Source organism: Poecilia reticulata, linkage group LG1 (assembly GCF_000633615.1).
Source record: "Poecilia reticulata strain Guanapo linkage group LG1, Guppy_female_1.0+MT, whole genome shotgun sequence".
NCBI classification, from domain to species: domain Eukaryota; kingdom Metazoa; phylum Chordata; class Actinopteri; order Cyprinodontiformes; family Poeciliidae; genus Poecilia; species Poecilia reticulata.
The window spans coordinates 23,905,193-23,924,874 of NC_024331.1; the positions used below are offsets into that span (position 1 = coordinate 23,905,193).

The following is a 19,682-nucleotide window of genomic DNA, read 5'->3' on the forward strand; positions in this document are numbered from 1 at the left end:
TCTGCTTGCATAGTTCTTTATGCCTCTGAAAAGCACTTTCTCAATAAATTTTACTTGGATTTCAAAGTTATCTCTTAACAAAAAGCATTAATTTGTACACAAGTAATTTAAATAACTGCTTTCTGTTTTGCTGGCAAAATTGAGCTGATTAATTTGTTTCATGTACCTTTTTCCTCTTTTTTTTCTTCTAAAATTAAACAAATCCCAAAATGAGAAAAGAGAACTTCGGTTTTACAGGTACTAACAGTGTACATTAATTAAGTGCAAATAGATCAACTTCTGGGGAAATAAAATAAAAAGAGGAACAATGCGTACATCTATTTGCAGCTATTTTTATATAAATATACAGGGAAAAATTGTGACAGTGCAGAAATGCTTACTTTGTTTCACAGCAATGACAACATGTCTATGAAATTGAAAATCTTTGGCTTGAAAGATTTAAAACCGATACCTAAAGATTTATGGAAAAATATTTCAGATTTATGGAAGTTCAAAGTAGGTAAACGTACTACAAAAAATTGCAGGAAAAGTGGTTCAAAAAGTATTTAGTGACGGAAGCTGAATGCAAATTGGATTATGAATTTCTATTTAAATAGAGCAATGAATTATTAGCTTTTTCTTGACCAATGATTGTCTCAGTTAAAGACAGTTAAGTCAGTTGATATAAGGTTACAAAATCTGAACCTTCACTCTTTGCAAAGGCACTGTAGTCCTGAAAGCTTCTTTCTGAATAGACGATCTCTGGCTGCGTCACGCTTAAAGCGTCCCCGCGGTGTTAAAATAATAGAATGCCTACAAATTCAATCCGTTACAGCGTTAATACACTTTAAAATAACTTGTTTACTTAGATCTAAACAGTGTCGGGTAGCCAGTTACGCTGCGTCACATGAACATATGCCGATATATTTACGTCGCACAGTTTGACGTCGGCGCCATGTGTCGAATCATAACCGAGCGCCAACTTCAAAACAACTGCAAAGAGGTCTTGTGAGAAATTCTGTTCTCACAAGACCGGAAAGCTTGATGATGTTCAGATGAAGCGAAACAAACTCACGCGCAACAAAACCAAGCAAAACAAAGATGGGCATCATCGCCATCTTGTGCGAGCTGCAGTTATCGTGCTATCAGACGGCGGCTGCTCCGACGGTGAAACCTCGCAGGAAAAGCTCTCAGCAGCTGGCAGCGAGGAGAGGAAGAGCTCACTCTGCAAAGGATGTAAAATAGCTCCGATTTTCTTACGTACGAATCAGCATGTGAAGATTAGAGGACGTTCAGATGGCGGGTCTTATCAGACTGAGCACAAGTCAATGTCCCCTTCTCAGAGTGATGACGTGCAGAGCCAACATCCAGGATCTCATCTGGCGGGCAGACATGGAGCTGTCAGCCGCGGGGAACAGCTCCCTGCTTCACATCTGGAAAGCTGCCTGAAAGCAATCCAAAAGTCAAATCCAGCTTTTCCAGTTTCGTCAGTTTTCAACACTTTACTGAAGAAAGCGAGCCAGAGGCTGCATGAGTCAGAGCCTGCAGGTGAGGTTTCCCAGCGTTGTCTACCAGAATGTGCACTTATTTCTATTATTATATTATTGCAATTTTTTTTTTTTTCATGTGAGAGCATTCCCTCCATCTAGATTCAATGCAAAAGGAGAAAAGGAGAAGAGGACCTGAAGTTACTCAAAGGCTACCAAAACGTTTGCGGTCTGACCCCTCAGCAGGGGGACACTGTCCCCTGTCGGGACAGGATGAGAAGATGGGGCCCAAGGGACACCAGCTGAGCCCAGGAGGTCTGGAAAACGGCTGGATGAAACTCACCACGCCAGGGACCAAGCTGATGAAGAGCTCTGAAGAGGTTCGAGGAGGTAAACCCTGCTTTATTCTGGTCGGTTTTCACAATAGGTCAGTGAAAAGAAAGTACACTCTCTATCAACTCTTGGATTTTACAAATCAGGACATGATTAACTTGATCTGCTCTTTTTTTATGCAACAGATTACACACTCATCTATTTAATGAAGCCTCTTTTTTTTCCCGATTATGTATGAATTTATTGATATTTTGCCTACGCTTTTTAATCAGCCCAAGGTGTGTTACTTTGCCTGGGTCACTGCAATGCCTACGTCCTACTTTACCTCTAAAATCATGCACATAAATAAGGGTGTACTCAGTTTATCAACCACAGCTTTTCAGTCCAGCTTTTGGTTTTGTTAATAAATGCTGACGGTGTGAAATCTGGTGTGACTTATAGTTCAACTGAAGTTAGATTTGAATTTGAATCATTTAAAAGTCCTGATATTCAAAGAGAGGGTCTACTTTTAATTTGTACTATGACCCCCCCTTTTATTTTTCCAGATTCCTGTTTCGAGGATGTTCTCTGGACCGACAAGTATGTTCCTCAACATTCCAGCGAAATCATCGGTAATTCTGCCTCGGTGAATAAGCTGCACAGGTTCGTTTGAGTCTGTCCTGACCCCTGCCATCAAATAAAGTTCTCATGGTAAATACTTCATGAGAAATTGGCTGCTTTCCCCCACGCCCCCTTTTTTTTCTTTCTGTTTTTGAGCAGTTGGTTGAAGAACTGGAAGCGAAGAGCTGACGGTGACGAGCGGAGACAAATGGCAGAAAGGAAACGAGACGAAAGCAGTGGTGGTCTTTCTTTCTGCCTTTGTTTCAAAATTTAGTTTGATTTAATGTGATCTCTTGTTTTTATGTTTTAGAAACATTCTGACGACATTTTCCTAATGCCAACTGAGCAGATTCGTGGGACTGCGGAGACTTCCAGGGTGAGGCTGGGTTGGAGGACGGGGGAGCGGAGCCGGTGGGTAAAGCCATGCTGCTTTCAGGACCCTCAGGTGTGGGCAAGACGGCTGCCGTGTACGCCTGCGCTCTGGAGCTCGGCTTCAAGGTGGGGATTTACCATCAGTTGTTTATTAGGCTTAAGTGGTTTGCTGATTGGTGCAAACCCCAGTGGACTCTTTTTTTTTTTATTTATTTATTTTTTTATTAATCTTTCCACTTCTAAGTCTTTCCACAGAGGAATTATTGCATCAGTTTAAGAAGACATTGTGAAACCTTACTGTCCCCCTTTTTTAAACGACAGGTGTTTGAGGTGAACTGCTCCTCGCAGCGCAGCGGGCGCCATGTTCTGTCTCAGCTGAAGGAAACCACACAGTCTCACCTCGTGGAGATTCCAGGGGAAGATCCACTGAAGCCGGCATACTTCAACAACTACAGTGCAAACAGCTGTACTCCTAAATCTGAGGCCCTACCAGGTGGGGTGCTGGTTGCACTCATGTACAACCAGAACTGTTTCTACACAGAAATGAAAACATAAATATCAGGGGGGGGTTTTCCCCCACAAAGAAATGTTGTTTTTAGTTTGTTAATTATGATATGACGTAAATAAATAAAAAAATCAAGAAGTTGATGGCAGCCATACCTTAAAGTAAAAATCTGTTAGTTTGAATGTGCATAATGCTCTAAGAGTTTATTTAAAATGCAACTGTTCTAGGAGACTTAGTCAGCAGCAACAGTACGAATTTTTCCTGATTTTCTTATCGCTCTTGTTTTCCAGGAAAATTACAATTTCCTAAAAATATCGTCTCCACGTCCAAAAAACGTGCAGCGCGAAACTCGTCTAGTCGTAAATTCCGAGCCAAGCCAGCCGCTGTCACTCTGGCCCGCTACTTTAAGACGAAAGCGGGAAAACCAAAGACTGAGGACGTGGAGTACTCCTCGACAGGATGCGATCAAGAGGTGCCGCACAAGAAGACAGCCACGTCACTCATTCTGTTCGAGGAGGTAAAACTTTTCTATATGTCATTAAATGCCTGGTTTTAGTTGGTTTTTATTTTTTATTTGCCACATTCTGCTCCAACAGGTTGATGTGGTGTTTGAGGACGATGTTGGCTTCCTGACAGCCATAAAGGCCTTCATGACCACCACAAAACGACCTGTCGTCATGACCACTAATGGTAACTTTGATTTTCAAACTCTTTATTTTAAATAACCTAGTTGCTCATTTAGAGGACAGCGTCATTGAAAAACCTTCTGTAACACTCAACATGGATGTGATGCAATCTAAATTTGGGGTCTTAACTTTTTCCGTGGTGGAGTGATCAAACAACAAAACAATTTTAAATTTCGAAACCAACGTTGGGTGCAAAAGGTTGCATTTATTGCACACTGTCAAAATTATACATACAGCTGTTATAAAAATGTTGCTAAATCCTGTAACCAAACAAACTTTCTGCAAATTGGCTGTTTTCACAGTGTTGTCCAAACTTTCAAGCACAGTTCAAGAGTTTTCATACATTTAGCTAGCAAACAAAAGCTCATACTAAATTAAATATTATACTTATGAATTGAACATTTAGTTTGAAACCGACATTTATAGATTTATGAACAACAGTAAAAATGACTATTTTTTTCTTTAAATAAACCAAAAATATTGAAGAAAAAATATTTAACTGGGGAACCATAGTTTCCTCTCCTAATTAGACAATTATTGATGCATCACCTGATCAATTAAGATTGAACACTGTTCTGATCAAGAGAGAATCATGCTCTCTAAGTGTGTGTGATTCACATGAGTTGTTTACGCCTCAGCTGTGAGTGGTATCTGCTAGATGACCTTGCTGTCTTTACTGCTGCCTCGGCATATTCAGCTGCACTCTGTGTCTTTGTGTTTGTAAAAATCATTAGTTTTTGCTGACTCATCTAGTCTGGAAAAAGATTTAATTTAAAGCTGTGAGTGAATGACATTCTTTTTCCATAATGGATGGATCTAAACTTCTGATCAAACATATTGAGTTTCTTTAAATGCATGTTTGTATGTTTTCCTTAGATCCCTCATTCAACGAGAGATTTGGCTGCAACCTGGATGAAATAACTTTCAAAACTCCACCATCAGTAAGTTACATTATACACAGCATCATGCATGTCTGCAGCTGCAATTGATTTCAAACACGCATAAAAAGCTCTTCTATCTCCTCAGTTCTTGCACAGTTTAGTAATGAGTCTCCAGCAATGAAGCAAAATCTTTAAAAAAAAATAAATAAATACTGTCTTTTCTTTGTTTTGAAGGCGAATGTCTGTAGTTATCTGCAGCTGGTGTGTCTGGCTGAAAACTTCCAGCTGCCTCCAGACGATGCCAGCAGCCTCTTCAGACTCGCATGCGGCGACGTGAGGCGCAGCCTGCTGCAGCTGCAGCTCTGGGTTAACGGCAGCAGAGGGTTGCAGGGCGGAGAGCTGGCCGAAGAACCAATCGGCTCACGCCGTAAGTTTAATTTTGTGAATACGTCTTCTGTTGTTTAAAACCCCGACGACGACAACAAACCTGGCAGCAGTTTTGTTTGCAGAAGGATGCGGCCTTGATTCAAAGGTTCCCCCTTGGCAAGCAGGCTGCTCCGCACACATGCTGGGTCTCCATCCTGTGACCCCAAATGACCTTCTTCATTTCTTAAAGGCAAGTACTTTATACAAAGATTAATTACACACTGGAAGGTTCTCTTTATTGGTTCTGAACACCTTTTAGGGCTGCAACTAACTATTATTTTAGTTATTGGTTATTCTGATGATTAGAATTTTTATTTAACCACTTTAGCCTTCCCTATACAATGTTAGAAATAAGTAAAATATGCAAATACACCAGTAATACATTTCCTTTTTTTAAAAAAGAAAAGCATTTTCTTGCCTAAAATGCAATAGCATAGGATTAATTTGGTGAGCACCTGATTATTTGTAGCAAAGGATGAATCTGCATCTAAAAAATCATGATGTAAAAAGCTCAGCCCTTACTGCTCTGTGTTCTTTCTCCAAATGGCCTCTTTCCTTTCTTAATCTAATAATTTCAGCACCAATATCTTTGCAGACTTAATGTTTTTTGTTTTGTTCTTCAGCGTGGGTCTCTCTCTGAAGAAAACATGCTGAAGTTTCTCAAAATCCTGTCCGAGAGCTGGAGAAGAGGTGTGCCTCTTCTCTACTCCAACCTGGAGCTCCTTCTCTCCATCGGAGCCCCTGAATCCGATTCCCAGCAGCAGACTGAGCCGAGGCGCTCTAATCCTCACATCCTGCGACTGAGTCACACCTTCGGTTTAGAGGTGTCGCCGACCCGCAACAAATCTTCCCGGCTGAGCCGAAGGAGATTTGCGGCTTCCGCATCAGCGTCACATTTAACCAGCAGACCTCAAAGAGCGCCGTCGTTCACCGAGACCCGGGACAAACCTGAAAAACGTGCAGCCAAAGCGGTCACTGACTGCTTGGACGGACTGGCAGATTTCTTTGACCTCATATCAAACATTGACGCGACGCTACCTCACTACGTTTCAGGCCCGCACACGGCTGAGGCGTTTGTTTGGACGGGAGCAGATTTAAAGGACGGATTGTTGGATGAGCCGGGGGAGGAGGACAGCAGGAGTTTGAAGCGGGGCAGGCTTCAGGAAATGAAGGCAGCAGCTGAAGGTTTGGGTTGTCGGCAGTGCTGGTGGAGAGTTACTGAGGCGTGGACCGACGCCTACAGATGTAAACAGAAACTGGACGACAAGCAGTGGAACAGACTGCAGAGGAGGCTGCTGTTAACTGGCTGCTCTAAGAGCCAGAATCTCAGCTTTACTGCTCAACCTGGATGTGCATCAAGGTGAGTCTGCTCCACTTTTAATACGCCACACCAGCCAGCTTCATATGAACAACAGTTTTCAGATTTAATGGTATGTAAAGATCTGTAAAAATGAAAGTTACAGTGCAATAGTATAACCGCACTCTGGAAAAAATAACTTTATTTAGAGTACATTCTTGTATTTCAAAAAGTGAATGAGTTTCCCGGGGCATTTGGAATGGAAACCGGCCCACAGCATCACACATCCTCCTTAGGCAACGATGGGCATAAACTTTACAACAGTGTTCATGAAATAAGAATATGGGCTAAACATTAGAGGTAGCAGTTTTAAATGCAGCAGAAAATATAGGAATGACATTGTGATTCCATTTTAAGTATATCAACATCTCTGGTATTTATCCTATTTTTGCTAAACTCAAAAAACATGCTGTCGGTGTGTTTACAGGCTGAAAAAAGGTGGGAGATTTTGATGCATTTAATGGACAAATTAAAATTGAAATTCCCAAATCACAATCTTCAAAGAGCTGACTGAGGTGTGGATTGTTTGAGTTGGAGATCTTGTGTTTTCTACGATCTGAGCTTGCCTGACGTCCTTCCAGTCTGAGACGTCTTCCTGTTCCAGACTTGACTTTGACACCCTGGTTGTACATTATCCGACTCAGGGATGAAAACTGCAGCATTTTGAAACAAAAATTAACCAGGAGCTAAAAGGCTGGGACATATCACACATTTCTTTGACGGACTTAAGTCTCTGGTAAAATACTTGATTAGCATCTGGCTGCTACTTTGCCTTTACAAATCATAATTAAATAGCAAAGGTATAATTACTTTTTGCTGTTTCGCTTTTTGTTTTATTAAATCTGCACTTGAGATTGAATTTGAACACTTTTACAAGCTAGTAAAAGGAAAAATAATTCCAGGGTGTATGTTTTTTTTTTTCCCCCCCAAGGACTGTATAAAGTAAAGGTTATGCTGGGTCCTAACATCTGTGTTTTCAGGAGTATAAAAGACGACTCAAACTGTTGCAGTGTACCTGACTTTGCATAGCTTATCCGTCTTTCTAGTGTGTCCCAAAGAAGATCCAGAGCGAGTCGGCTGCTGCTCAGCAGCGAGTCCTTCAGCCTGCTGGGGAACAGACGGGCCGTCTGTGTCGACTACCTGCCGGCTCTCCGCCTCGTCTGTCACGCTGTCAGTGCACAGCAGCACAGAGAGCTGGCCCGGTGGGTCACTGATGCCGTCCTAAACTTAACCGTTTCTACTTTTTAAGCAAATAATGTTGAGATAGTTGAATCTGTTTTTTTTTTTTTTTGTTTTAATGCAACTAAATGGTCTTTAAAATATGTTTGTTTTTGTTCTCACAGGTGTTGGAACTACCTGGGCTATTCGCATCTAGGCCTCTCAAAATCTGCCATCCAATTCCTGGCTGAGGATTTCATGTTAACGAAAGTTCAGAAACACTCCTGAGCTCGACAGGTTTCACCATATTTATTTGACCTAAACTCTGACTGATGGATTTATTGCCCTAGAGATGTTTTATTTTCATGAAAGTGCAAATATGAAATATAAATAAAAGTATTTTTATATGAGATTTGTTAAACTTATTCCTTAGGTGCGCTTTAAATCCATCCTGACATGTTTTACACGCCATAGGGAGTGAAGATGCTCCAAAAGGAGGGGAAAAAAATAAGTCACTGTATGACAAACACAAAATACCAAATTTTATATTAATCCCATTTAAAAACCCTATGGATGCACTAAAGAACCGATGATGCAGCTCAGGAGTCTCCAGTGAAGTCTGTTCATAGTGAATCAAACATATCCAGCTAACAGGAAGAGTCACTGAGGAGCTCGTAAAAAGCCACAGCCTGCAGCAGAGCGTCACACAGCTCCTCCCCTCCTCTCCTGCTGCCCATCTGGAAGTAGTTCCTGTACTTGGCCAGCAGTTCCTGGGGGACGTTTATCCTGGGAAACTTCTGCGTTACCGACTCGGTCATCAGCCGGCGCACTACCTGAGCCCCACTAGTCCGAGACTCCCCCACAATCAGGTCGAAGTGGCGTCCCACGGCGGTCCTAATCATGTTAAGAACCCTGGTGAGGAAAGGACGACTCGTTATTTCTGCTTTTAATGCTGAAGACGAGAAAACGTCAAACGGTTTCACTGAATGTAGATTGCAGTAAAGCCTTTTGCAGATGCTAATCCTCAAATCTGGTTGACTTAATTGTTATAAAAGTAAACTTGATACGAGACACGTGGTAATAGTAGAAAAATACACATCGGTAGACATTTTAAAATAAAATGCATGCCGTACTTTGTAAACTAAACAAAGACATTTTCATCTCATGTGGCCAAAGCACAGCTGCAGGAAAAGTCCCAGTGAAGTTCAGCAATATCTACCAGTTTACATTTGTGACGGTAGAGCAGAAAAAAAAAGATTTTACAGATATCGCTCCCAAACACCCTGTTGGCAGAGTGTCTACTGGTTGTCATTAGACTCCAAAATGCCAGCTTTATTGTTGATATGCTTTTCTCATCATTTTGGCCGTCATCTTAAATCAGGTAAGATGATTTACACATCACTCTTAATTCCTTCTCTCCCATTTACCACAAAACATGTGGCAGCATTGTTCTTTTTAAGCTGCATCTCAAATGTTTTGCAATTTTGAGGATAATGGTGTATCCCAGAATTGATCTGAAAAACCACGAGCATTAAGTTTAAACTCATAACTCTGAGGTTTACTGTCTTTGTGAATCATTTCTAACCACCAACATGTCTGAAGCTAAACATCTTACAAATAACAGCCGTTTTTCCAGCTGCTGGTAAATCACAGCAGTAAAAGAAGTCCATGAGGTTCTGTTAAAACCACTGGAGTACCACACAGAATGAGATATGCCCATTTTACTTGTTACTCCGCTGTTCTACAGCATAATTAATCAATAATAACTGTAAAAGTATCACAGTTGTGACAATACATTTCAAAACAAAAGGCAGGAATACTCGACTGGTCGTTTCAATTGGCGTCTTTTCTGACCTGGGAGGAATATTGGGCTCTGGTGGGGAGATTTTGGGCTCCAGCAGAGCAAACAGCATGGCCTCCACAGTCCTCATGTGGGCCATGACAGGAAACAGAGCTGTATTCTGCACAGAGACGGCGGGCTTCTCTATCAGGTAGAAATCTGCTGATGGCAAGACGGACACGACCGTGGACACCTGTGGGCAGAGGGGGAAATGCCTTTGTATTCAGCTGGACGTGAGGATTCAGATTACACTGTTTGAAAAGCTGTGATGAGCGCACTCACATCATTCAGGTAAGAAGAAGCCATGTACGTCCCTTTCAAGAAATTAGGACACTCCATCTGTTTCCAGTCTAGTACGGTCATCCCCCGGTCCACATGGGCCCAGGCGATTTTATTAGTTCCACATACTATTGATACTATGGATGTAGCATCCTGTGTACACAAAGAACAGTGACATGGGGACAGTGCTTTATGGTCCCTTTGACTTTTACTTTCTAAATATAGGGTGATCCTGAAAAGCATTTCTGACCCTTAAAATGTTCCACATTTTGTTATGCTGCAACTATAGTCTTCATGTATTTTAATGGGATTTTTGTGCTGTTCTCTGTAGGTGTAGAACATAAAATGTATTGAGGGTTGTTGTAGGGGTGGGAAATATTGGTTATAAATAAAATCTCAGATTTAAAAAAATATAAAATTGTAATTTTTGTTCACCTTGGGCTTCCATATTTGGAGTGCACTGGCGACACAAAATATCCACATTTCCTAAAATGTAATCATAATTTTTGATTAATTGATCAAATCGATTTATTGCCCAGCCCTAGTTTTGGTACTTATTGAGGTAAAACGTGGAGGTTCATGGGGCATGAACACTTCTGCAAGCCACTGTATAAACATAAACAAGAGAGCTCTGTTTATTTCCAACATATCTTTTGAGAAGATGTTTTGTCGTAATTGAGGACGACGGTAATGAGGACTCTGAACCAGCATCTCACCTCCAACCAAGACCTGTCCACCTCCGGTCTGATGAACTTGGCCAGCTGTATCCGAACCTTCCTCTCCTTCTTCACCGGATTCACGATGGAGTTGAACACTATGACGGCGCTCTTGTGCTTCAGCAGCGGGACATTCACCACGCTCTCCAGAGTTTTAAACGGTCCGTGTTTGGTCCTGTACTCCACGATGTTGAGCGACTTGCGGCCTCTCAGCAGCTTGACGCTGGCCAGCTCCGCCGAGGTGGCGTTGTTGAAGAGCTGGAGGATGACGTCCCGCTGCTCGGAGGTGTAGCAGGCGTCCAGTGTAGTCCTGCCGTCCTCCTTACAGGATTCAGGCGACAGGGACGAGGAGGAAGAAGAAGTGAGAGTGGCGTTTAAGGTCTCAAAACCCGCCACGGGAACCCGGCTCTTCCAGCAACAGGTGCACTGGAGGTGGCGCAGCTCCAGGTCCGCCGGAAGGGAGCCGTACCGAGGTCGGAGTAGGGGTCCGGACTGCCCGGCATAGTGACCTGCAGCGGACAGAGATATAAGCGGGAAACGCAGCAGACATCATAAGCCTGCCTTTAAAAGTTCTGTCCTAGACTAACTTAAACAGAGCGGGTTAAATGGTGATTTTATCCAGGTTTTACTCATTTGAGTTTTAAACACTTGCAACCAGCTGAACTGAATCACACCACGTGATTTAATAAAAATAAACAACTTCACCATAAATACGAACCCCTGTAAACCGTCGACGAGAGAAATCTTCTCACAACCCACATCATCCTTATTTTAAAAGCAATATTTATTCAGCTGCTTTGTGCCATTTCGTATTTTGCTAAAGCACAAGCTACATATCCATGGCGAACCTCTGCCGGAAATACGTCACCTTCAGTTTCGAGGTCAGTCGGAAATGCATCGTTTACAACGTCGGTAGATCTTCAGAATAAAATTCTAAATAATAAACGGAAAACCTTTTCTTCACCTGAGTAGAAAATATGTATTATTGTTGGCCAATTTCTACCCATTGTTAATCGGGAAAATATGCATTAAAAGGAGTAAATATACACATAGGCAGCACATTGCGTACCTTGCGTACGTAAACATATTTTTGCATCAATGGAACCCCACAGTCCAGAAGCTCGAAGATGGCCCTGAAAACCAAGACAAAAAAGGTGCTTACTGATTTTCGGAAGACAGTCCCTTCTGTTCTTGTAAATACATGTGAAAAAAATGAGAGAATATCAACGTTCAAGTTTCTGGGAAAACACATTTCCTACCCTCAATGACTGTCCTTCCTGAGAACTCTGAGAGAGAGATTAAATTGCCACAACACCTCCTGCTGTCATACTCACTGCTCTGCACATAACTTTGTTGAGCAGCAGTTCTTCATCTGACAGGGAGACCCTACAGAGAATCATTAGAGTTACACAGGGAATAATAAACGCATAACTACCTGATGTAGTCACATTTACCACATATGTTTATGTTTCAGTCATATTTCCAACTTTAAATTTCATATTTCTAACTATAAAATTCATCATTAAGATAGGACATGTGACAGAAATGGGCTTCCATGACAGGCTTGGCTCCTAAATGTCTTTCAGTGAAACAGTGAACATTTTTTGTTGCAGTAAATGATTTCACGTTGCAAAGAGTCCAACTTCTTCATTGGCGGTAACTGACATATCTGCTTTTGTTACTGATGTTTGCTGCATTAGTGAAACACGATAAAACCATCTCTGACTACAGGGTATACAACAAGCTTTTGGATGTTGACTTATTTTGAATAGGCGGTTGTTCAGGTCAGTGTGTCCAAACCTTTCCTCCCTCCGTCTTCATGCACAATCCCTTACTCGCTTGTGTTCAACCTGATCGGACGTGTTTGTGTCCCTTAAAAGTCCTGCTCTGACACCAAATATGGTTCTCCATATAATCTATAAAGCATCTCATGCCTTGTTTCTGCTGTTGAAGTGTTAGAAAAAAAGTAAGTGGATTGTTTAACAAATTATATATCTAATCAAGTGAAAAATTTAAACAGAGGGGGAAAAAAAACTAGTGCTTATTCTTCTTTTAGCTAGCAGCTTGTAAAATACTGTAAACTGAAGGTAATAGTTAGACACAGTTATAGTGCAACTCCACCACCAAGATAAAATCTCATTCTTGCCAGTCAAACTCCAACTTTTTTTTATGAGCTGCAAGCCAATAAGCTGATACGGTAAGTCAATCGCTGTGCAGCAAAGTGGCGTTTGTTTCACTTCCTTTCTAAGTTATTTCTGGACCTCTGTGTTTTGTATGCAGAACAATAAACTTCATGATGCTGCCCTGTTAAGAGGAAATACTGGCCCAGTGAGAAGAAACTGTGTTTTTATCTACCCCAGAGCAGAACAGCTCAGAGTGGAGCCAGCATGGAGTTGATGCCTAGTAGCTGTTTCCTCTGGCTTTAGCTGTCTGGGTGACGGCGAACGTTCCTCTATGGCCAGTCAGAGCAGAAACAACAAAATCCTTCTGGATCTGGTGCAGCAGCTGGGAAACAACCAATGTGCTGACTGTGCAGCTCCTGGTGAGTATGCTCTCTCAGATTTATGATATCTGGACATTTTGTACTGCATACTAAGGTTTTCAAAACTTTTTTTTTTTATATGCATTCCTGATTATATTGTAATGGTCTTAGTTAACAAAGTGAAAACAGTAAATAGTCGCTTGGAGCCATGTGACGTTTTGATGAGCAGAGCATTTAAAGTTGTGTTTTATTGCTTTGGTCACGTTTCAGTATAAAGCTGTGTTAAGGGAAGCTCTGACTGCTGTATAATTGTGTTATGACCCAATTGTTCCTTTTATAACTCCCAGTATTTGCTACCATGAGGGCAGTTTAGACAGTATTTGCCTGTGTGACAGGAAGACATAGACAGAATACTAACTTTTTCATCTGCTTTGGTCCGTCTCACGAAGTAAAAATTGTGGTCTTTCACTCTCACAGAGCCTGACTGGGCCTCGTACACTCTTGGCGTGTTTGTGTGCCTAAACTGTTCAGGCATGCACCGCAACCTGTCCACAGTCAGCAAAGTGAAATCCATACGCCTGGATTACTGGGAAGATTCATTAGTGCAGGTAGTGATTTGTAATATAATTTTTTTTTTCTTTCCAGTTTGCTTGCATGCGAGATCGTGTTTCTTTTAGTGTCTGACCAGATTTTCCTCAAATGCACAGTTCTGTGGAAGAGATGCTGTTTCAGTTCCTATGGGTTATTTTTCTTGTGGGAAAGGTTGAAAGGTTTTTTTCAAAAATAATTATTGTACCATCATTATCAGCATTAAAGATTTTTCACAAGAGAAAAGCAGCTGATATTTCCCCTAGGATTGGACTTTCCACTAGGTTCATCTAGGCTGAGTTAAGTCCGTGGATAGCTTGAAGAAATAGTAAGACTCCACAGACATCACTTAGCAAGTAAATGACAATTACTATTACAAATGACAAAGTGAAAAAAATAGTGGTTGCTTAAAAATGATTCCAGCTTGTAAACACTGATAAACGGCAAAACCAAAATCAAGATACCAGTACAAACAGTTCATACCAGCCACACAGAGGAGGAAGACTGATTATCTGGGGAAAGACAGAAACTGGGCGCCTCTTATTCAGTTAGTTATTTATTATTAACAGTGTGTCTGCTGAACTTTGGCCAAGACTTGGTGAGACAACAGGACAATGGGCTTAAGAACTGCAGGAAACCTACACCATAGCGGCTGAAAATGTGAAAGGACAAAGGCATTTTGATGATTCAAAAACTGTACATAAGGAGTTGAGCTGGGACTTCACTAAGAGATTACCAGGGTAGCTGTTCGAGTCCTTATAGTTTAAGGGGGAATAAAATATTTAGATTTCATTAATATTTGTGCATGTTTTTGCAAAAACAATATTTTCTAAATTTTGAAATAAGACTGCTTGCCAACTAGTCAGAGAAGATATTTTGCTGGATGTTTACATAGATAGTAATAACAACAAGCCTACTACACAAATGTTCCATAAAGTCTTTGTTTTTGGTATATTCAAGTGAGTTTGTAACATTGAGGGCCTAGCATGGTTGCTAGAAGTTTTTTTATACGGAGGACATTTATAGGAATAATCTTGTTTGTAAGGTTTTTTTTTAATAGGTCAGTGAGCCAAGCCAAAGGTAAGTGAGTCATGAAAAAGATGATGACTTCTACTTATTTGTGGTGAATGGGGTTATACAAACTAAATCATGGCTTCTGCTTTTTGACTGATGCATTGACAAAAAAAAAAATGATGTAATTTTTTCAGAGGTTGTTCATGTCCATTGTTGTCGTATGCCATGATTTACTGAAAAAAACTTGAACCTAATTTATTAAATACAAAACGTTTGCTTCATGTAACTTTAAAACATTTGAAGGAAACCGAATAAACATGTAGCATTTTAAAACCCATCATGCTGTGGTTTCAGTTCATGCAAGAGTGGGGGAATTCTGTTGCTAAAGCCTTTTTCGAGAAGAGACTCCCTGCCTTCTATTACAGGCCACAGGAACACGACTGCATGTGAGTGACCTTTGCATTTGACACTTATTCACCTCATCAGCTTAGCATAGATGGAAAGTTAATAGTAAAATGTCTCAACAGGACACAAATATGGAGCAAATGCTTGAGTAGATAATGAAAAAACTTCTGCCACCCAAAGCAACGTGTGTTTATGCTTTGTTTCAGAGTTCTTAAGGAACAATGGATCCGTGCAAAGTATGAAAGACGGGAGTTCACGGGAGAAAACAACGAGTTTCTGCAGACTTACAACCTTGGTAACCTTTTTGAGCTTTTCAAGAACATATCGCACTTAAAAGTTAAATGATGCTGTTGTCACACTGTTCCCTGTGTGTTTTTATTGAAAAAAAAAAAACGTATAAGGGTCTAGTCCAGTGGAAATAAATCAAGTGTTGTCACATCTTTGAACATTGTGTATTTCTTTTGATACACTCTTCCTTAAATAGTGCATGCATATCGGGATCAAGAGTGTGTGATTCACAGAGTTCTACTGCATCAGGACAGGGTTCATTAAACTAGTCATCTCATTTTTCAATATTTAAAAATCAAATGATCATCTCAGGACAAAAGTTCAATCTTCTATGGATGCCCTCAGGTGATCAATTGATTAACAAAATTATTCATATATGGCCATGCTGTCAGTTTCACCTTCAAACATTCAGCATACCAAGCAGAATGAATGTTCACCAGCGCAGACAAAGTGGCTGCATAGGATAGCATGAACTTAGGTAATGATATAGGTGATTGCTGTGATAGATTGGAGTAGCATTTGAGTGATTCTGTAGCAGAGGGTGCAAGTGTGATACATGAAACATGTGAGAGCAGCATCATCTGGGAGCAAAATTTGTTGTCTAAAATCCTGCCTTCGCATGTGACAAAACTGTGTATGCAACACTGTTAAGTAACTATTAATGTGATGCTGGATCCTTCTTTATCTACTGAAAGGATAGCTTGACAGGGGCTTTTGAAATGTGAATCTGATTTTCAATTATCTATGTAATGCACCCACTTTAGATTTATTTGAATCAACACTATGGAAGAAGGGCAGAGACAACAAACAGTATCTCAAGAGAATATTTGTGCTGTCGCAGAAGGATTTCACCCTCAGGTACTTCACTAAGGAGGATGTAAGTTATTTTCATTTTAAAAGCATGATTACATTAACTTCTTGAGAATTTTTCTCTGTACTGATTACATCTTCTCATGAAAATCAAGTCCAAGGTTGCCAAAGCGGTTATCAGCATGAAGGATCTCAACGCACATTTCCAGCCACAGAAAATCGGCCATCCTCATGGGCTGCAGATTTCTTATCTGGAGGATGAGCGTACAAGGAACCTGTTTGTTTACCATGAGAATGGGCAGGTAAAGCTATAACTTGTCTTGGATATCTGGGACTAGGGCAAATCCAAATATATGGAAGTCATATAAGTTCTTCCACTTATATTAACTAAATAAATATACCTGGCAGAAAATTCCACTTTTACACAATCTTCTCAGCTTTCTTAATTTGTTGTATCTCTTACTCCTTCCAGGTCATCGTTTCATTCTTCAATGCTATTCGTGCCACACGCTTGGCGTATCTCCTGAAGAAACATCCCACTCTACAACACAGTGATGTGAGGCAACTTTTACTCTACTTTACCAAACACTGATGTGATCCGAGTTCGTCATCTTCATTGGTTCACAATAAAACGAACATTAACCATGTTGAGTCAGACTGTAGAGCAGTTTGTTTGAATGTGGATGTGCAACAAGACTGACACTCAGGTCAATATTGCGAGTCGGTGTTACTTTCGATACAAAGAGTTTAATTTAACCCCTGCTCTAGCTCGCCTACAGATATTTTTGTTCCCATTAGGTCCACTACCAAACCTCATGACATAATTTATAGGCTTTGGTTACATTTGCGTTACTCTCACTTCTTTTGGCTGCTTCCTATAGGGGTCACATTCACTCCACCCACAACATTTTCCTCTGTAACACTCATTCTCTACATACTTTGCCTCATTACCTTTATTAACATTTTCTGTGATATTAGTCTTTTCCTCCTTGGTGGCAGCGCCATCTTCACTACCTTCTGTCCACTATATCAACTGACTCTGTCGTGGAACTTTCCAAAACGTCTCAACATTTCCTCTGTACCTTTGTGTCCGATTATATACAATCTTATTCACTGCTCCGTACATTGTGAGAGATTTTATTGGTAGGGCAAAAAGAGAAGTGCATATTTATAAAATGGAAGGAAAATGACAAATGTGTTTTGTTGACTGTTAATTGGCTACTCTAGATTACCCTTAGGTGTGAGTGTATGGTTGTTACCTGTGAAGGACTGGCAACCTGTCCAGATTGTATCCTGCCTTTTGCCCAATGACCACTGGAGATATGCATCAGTTCAGTCGCTTATTCTTTGTAAGGATAAATGGTTATAGACAAAGGATGGATGGCTTGAAAATCCAATCTGATCGAGCTCGAGGTGTTTTGCAAAGATACATGTGCAACAAATTCTCTAAACATGCAAAGCTGGGAAAGAGATGCTCCAAAGAATTTGCTTCAAAGGTACTTTTTATATAGAGATTTTCTAAATGACAGACAAGAATCATTTCCTTCCACTTTACAAATATGTGGAAGGAACCAAATGTGAAAGGGTTTCAGGGTTATTGATACTTTTACAAAGAATTGTAGTCATTTCTGACATTGTCCATGTCGGTTCCTTCCAACTGAAGTCTAAACATCTCCAGCTTTGTCTTTTTGCCACTACCTTGAAGTTATCCATCTGTTACTGCTCTGCTCTGCTCTGCCACTCCAGTTCATACCATTCTCCTTCCCTTGATTCTTGTGTACTACCCCTGTTTCTGTTGGACTCATCCATCTACACTACAGCAACGCCGAATATGTTATTACTATGATAGTACATTTTTCCAACAGTACATAAAAATCATAGAATTGAGCTCATCTGAGCTGCTGACTATTTAAACCACTATACATTTTAACTTAGTAATTTTACCAGTATTGTTTTTGTTTCTTTTGAACAGCTAATACCTCAGATAACAACTCATTGCCTGAAGGAGGGCTATATGGAGAAAACCGGCCCAACGGTTTGTTGCTTTAGCACAATTTATGTATTCATCTGGACTAGCCCAACTCCCGTCCTTATCAGATTTCTGCATTTGTGTTTTTCAGCAACGTGAGCCTTTCAAGAAGAGGTGGTTCACTCTGTGCTCAGTGAACAGGAAACTCCTGTACTGTAAATCTCCACTGGTAATAAGCTGATCTTTTCTAATAAATGCACATGAACGTTTCAGTTGGAGTGCATTTGTAGCTTTAAAAAAAAAAAGTGATTATCGTGCAAACTAAATATTTCCTTCCGGTTGCATTCAAAACTCTTTTCTCTGCACCGAATTGTTAGGATGCCACAGATCTAGGCGCCGTCTTTATCGGGTCCCAAGACCACGGCTACTCCGTGTCAGAGAGCAGCGGCCGGTGCACGAGGTCGGGCCGGTGGCACTGTGGGATCACGATGGAAACTCCAAGCAGGCAGTTTGTGTTCATGTGTGAGCAGGAGCAGGAGAGAAGGGAGTGGATGGAGGCCTTCAGAAAGGTCATCTCGCAGCCCATGACCCCGGAGGATTACGCCAGTACGATGACGTTGTTCCAGCAGACGCCATGCAGAACATTTCAGATCAAAGAGGTACCAACTCTCTTTCTTGTTTCTCTACAGATGAAGCCACTTTGAGGAGAGGGAAATGACTGGGACGTTTTGACAGAGTGACTCTGGAGCAGTTACTCCTCCAGCTGGGCTGCTGTGGCGTCCTGGGGCCGATGTAGATCGGAGGCAGCTTCTTCTTACTAATAGTTATTGTTCTAGTGGACGTAGAAAAGCATTTTTTGCAGCCTGCCTTATGTATTTAATGGAACTCAATACTGTATTTATTGAAATACTTACTTCAGATTAAAAAAACAACTATAGTAATCTAGAACAGGGGTCACCAACTCCAGTCCTCAAGGGCTACCATCCTGCAACTTTTAGATTCACCTCTGCTCCAAAATGTCTGAATTTCCTCACCAASATTCATTCCTCTCTGCAATAGGCTGGAAATGAGCAGTTTATTTGATCMAGGTGTGTTTGAGCAGAGACACATCTAAAAGTTGCAGGACGGTAGCGCTCGAGGACTGGAGTTGGTGACCCCTGAGTTCAAATAGCACATTAACCATGTTTTGTGTATATTTTTTATGTAACTGAATTTGCACATTTTAAAATCTTTTTTTACTGTCTGTGACTCTAACCAAACAGAAATAAATATTAGATTTGTTTACTACATCTATCTGTTTTTACGTAGCCATCCATTCATCCATACATCTGTCTCTTCATCCATTGTGCCACTGAGCAAAGATTCTTCAAACATTTCTCTAGAAATGCATTTCAACTCAATAGCATGGCCTAATCTACATCTAGCTGAGAATGTTTGTATGAAGCGCACAAACAAAAACAACAACACACATTACAGTATAACTATAAACAACCTACATATCTGTGAA

General features: G+C 40.8%; 3 protein-coding genes across 8 annotated transcripts; 2 read left to right on the forward strand and 1 right to left on the reverse strand.

The window, feature by feature from the left end:
• Positions 1–29: 29 nt before the first annotated feature.
• atad5b (ATPase family AAA domain containing 5b) lies at positions 30–8,194 on the forward strand. Of its 5 annotated transcripts, none has more exons than XM_008414998.2 (14): positions 30–1,527; positions 1,611–1,856; positions 2,345–2,441; positions 2,559–2,638; positions 2,749–2,897; positions 3,093–3,264; positions 3,567–3,793; positions 3,873–3,966; positions 4,839–4,903; positions 5,078–5,270; positions 5,341–5,459; positions 5,893–6,629; positions 7,673–7,828; positions 7,970–8,194. In XM_008414998.2, exons 1-14 carry the CDS (start codon positions 1,035–1,037, stop codon positions 8,070–8,072), a joined length of 2,931 nt encoding a protein of 976 aa, XP_008413220.2. In that variant the 5' UTR covers positions 30–1,034; the 3' UTR covers positions 8,073–8,194. The 5 variants fall into 5 exon arrangements, with proteins under 5 accessions (XP_008413220.2, XP_008413235.2, XP_008413244.2 ...); XM_008415013.2 differs by having other exon boundaries at positions 5,353–5,459; XM_008415022.2 differs by having other exon boundaries at positions 5,356–5,459.
• Positions 8,079–11,502, reverse strand: tefm (transcription elongation factor, mitochondrial). Its single transcript, XM_008414972.2, has 5 exons — positions 11,338–11,502; positions 10,620–11,128; positions 9,907–10,056; positions 9,639–9,817; positions 8,079–8,696 (listed from the first exon to the last, which is right to left on the reverse strand). Exons 1-5 carry the CDS (start codon positions 11,381–11,383, stop codon positions 8,432–8,434), a joined length of 1,149 nt encoding a protein of 382 aa, XP_008413194.1. The 5' UTR covers positions 11,384–11,502; the 3' UTR covers positions 8,079–8,431.
• A 1,378-nt stretch (positions 11,503–12,880) lies between these two features.
• LOC103468099 (arf-GAP with dual PH domain-containing protein 2) lies at positions 12,881–19,155 on the forward strand. 2 transcript variants are annotated; one of them, XM_008414961.2, is made up of 11 exons: positions 12,883–13,161; positions 13,579–13,709; positions 15,058–15,149; positions 15,315–15,403; positions 16,161–16,273; positions 16,362–16,508; positions 16,679–16,762; positions 18,179–18,241; positions 18,327–18,404; positions 18,553–18,781; positions 18,865–19,155. In XM_008414961.2, exons 1-11 carry the CDS (start codon positions 13,074–13,076, stop codon positions 18,891–18,893), a joined length of 1,143 nt encoding a protein of 380 aa, XP_008413183.1. In that variant the 5' UTR covers positions 12,883–13,073; the 3' UTR covers positions 18,894–19,155. The 2 variants fall into 2 exon arrangements, with proteins under 2 accessions (XP_008413176.1, XP_008413183.1); XM_008414954.2 differs by having other exon boundaries at positions 12,881–13,161; positions 18,553–19,155.
• Positions 19,156–19,682: the final 527 nt, after the last annotated feature.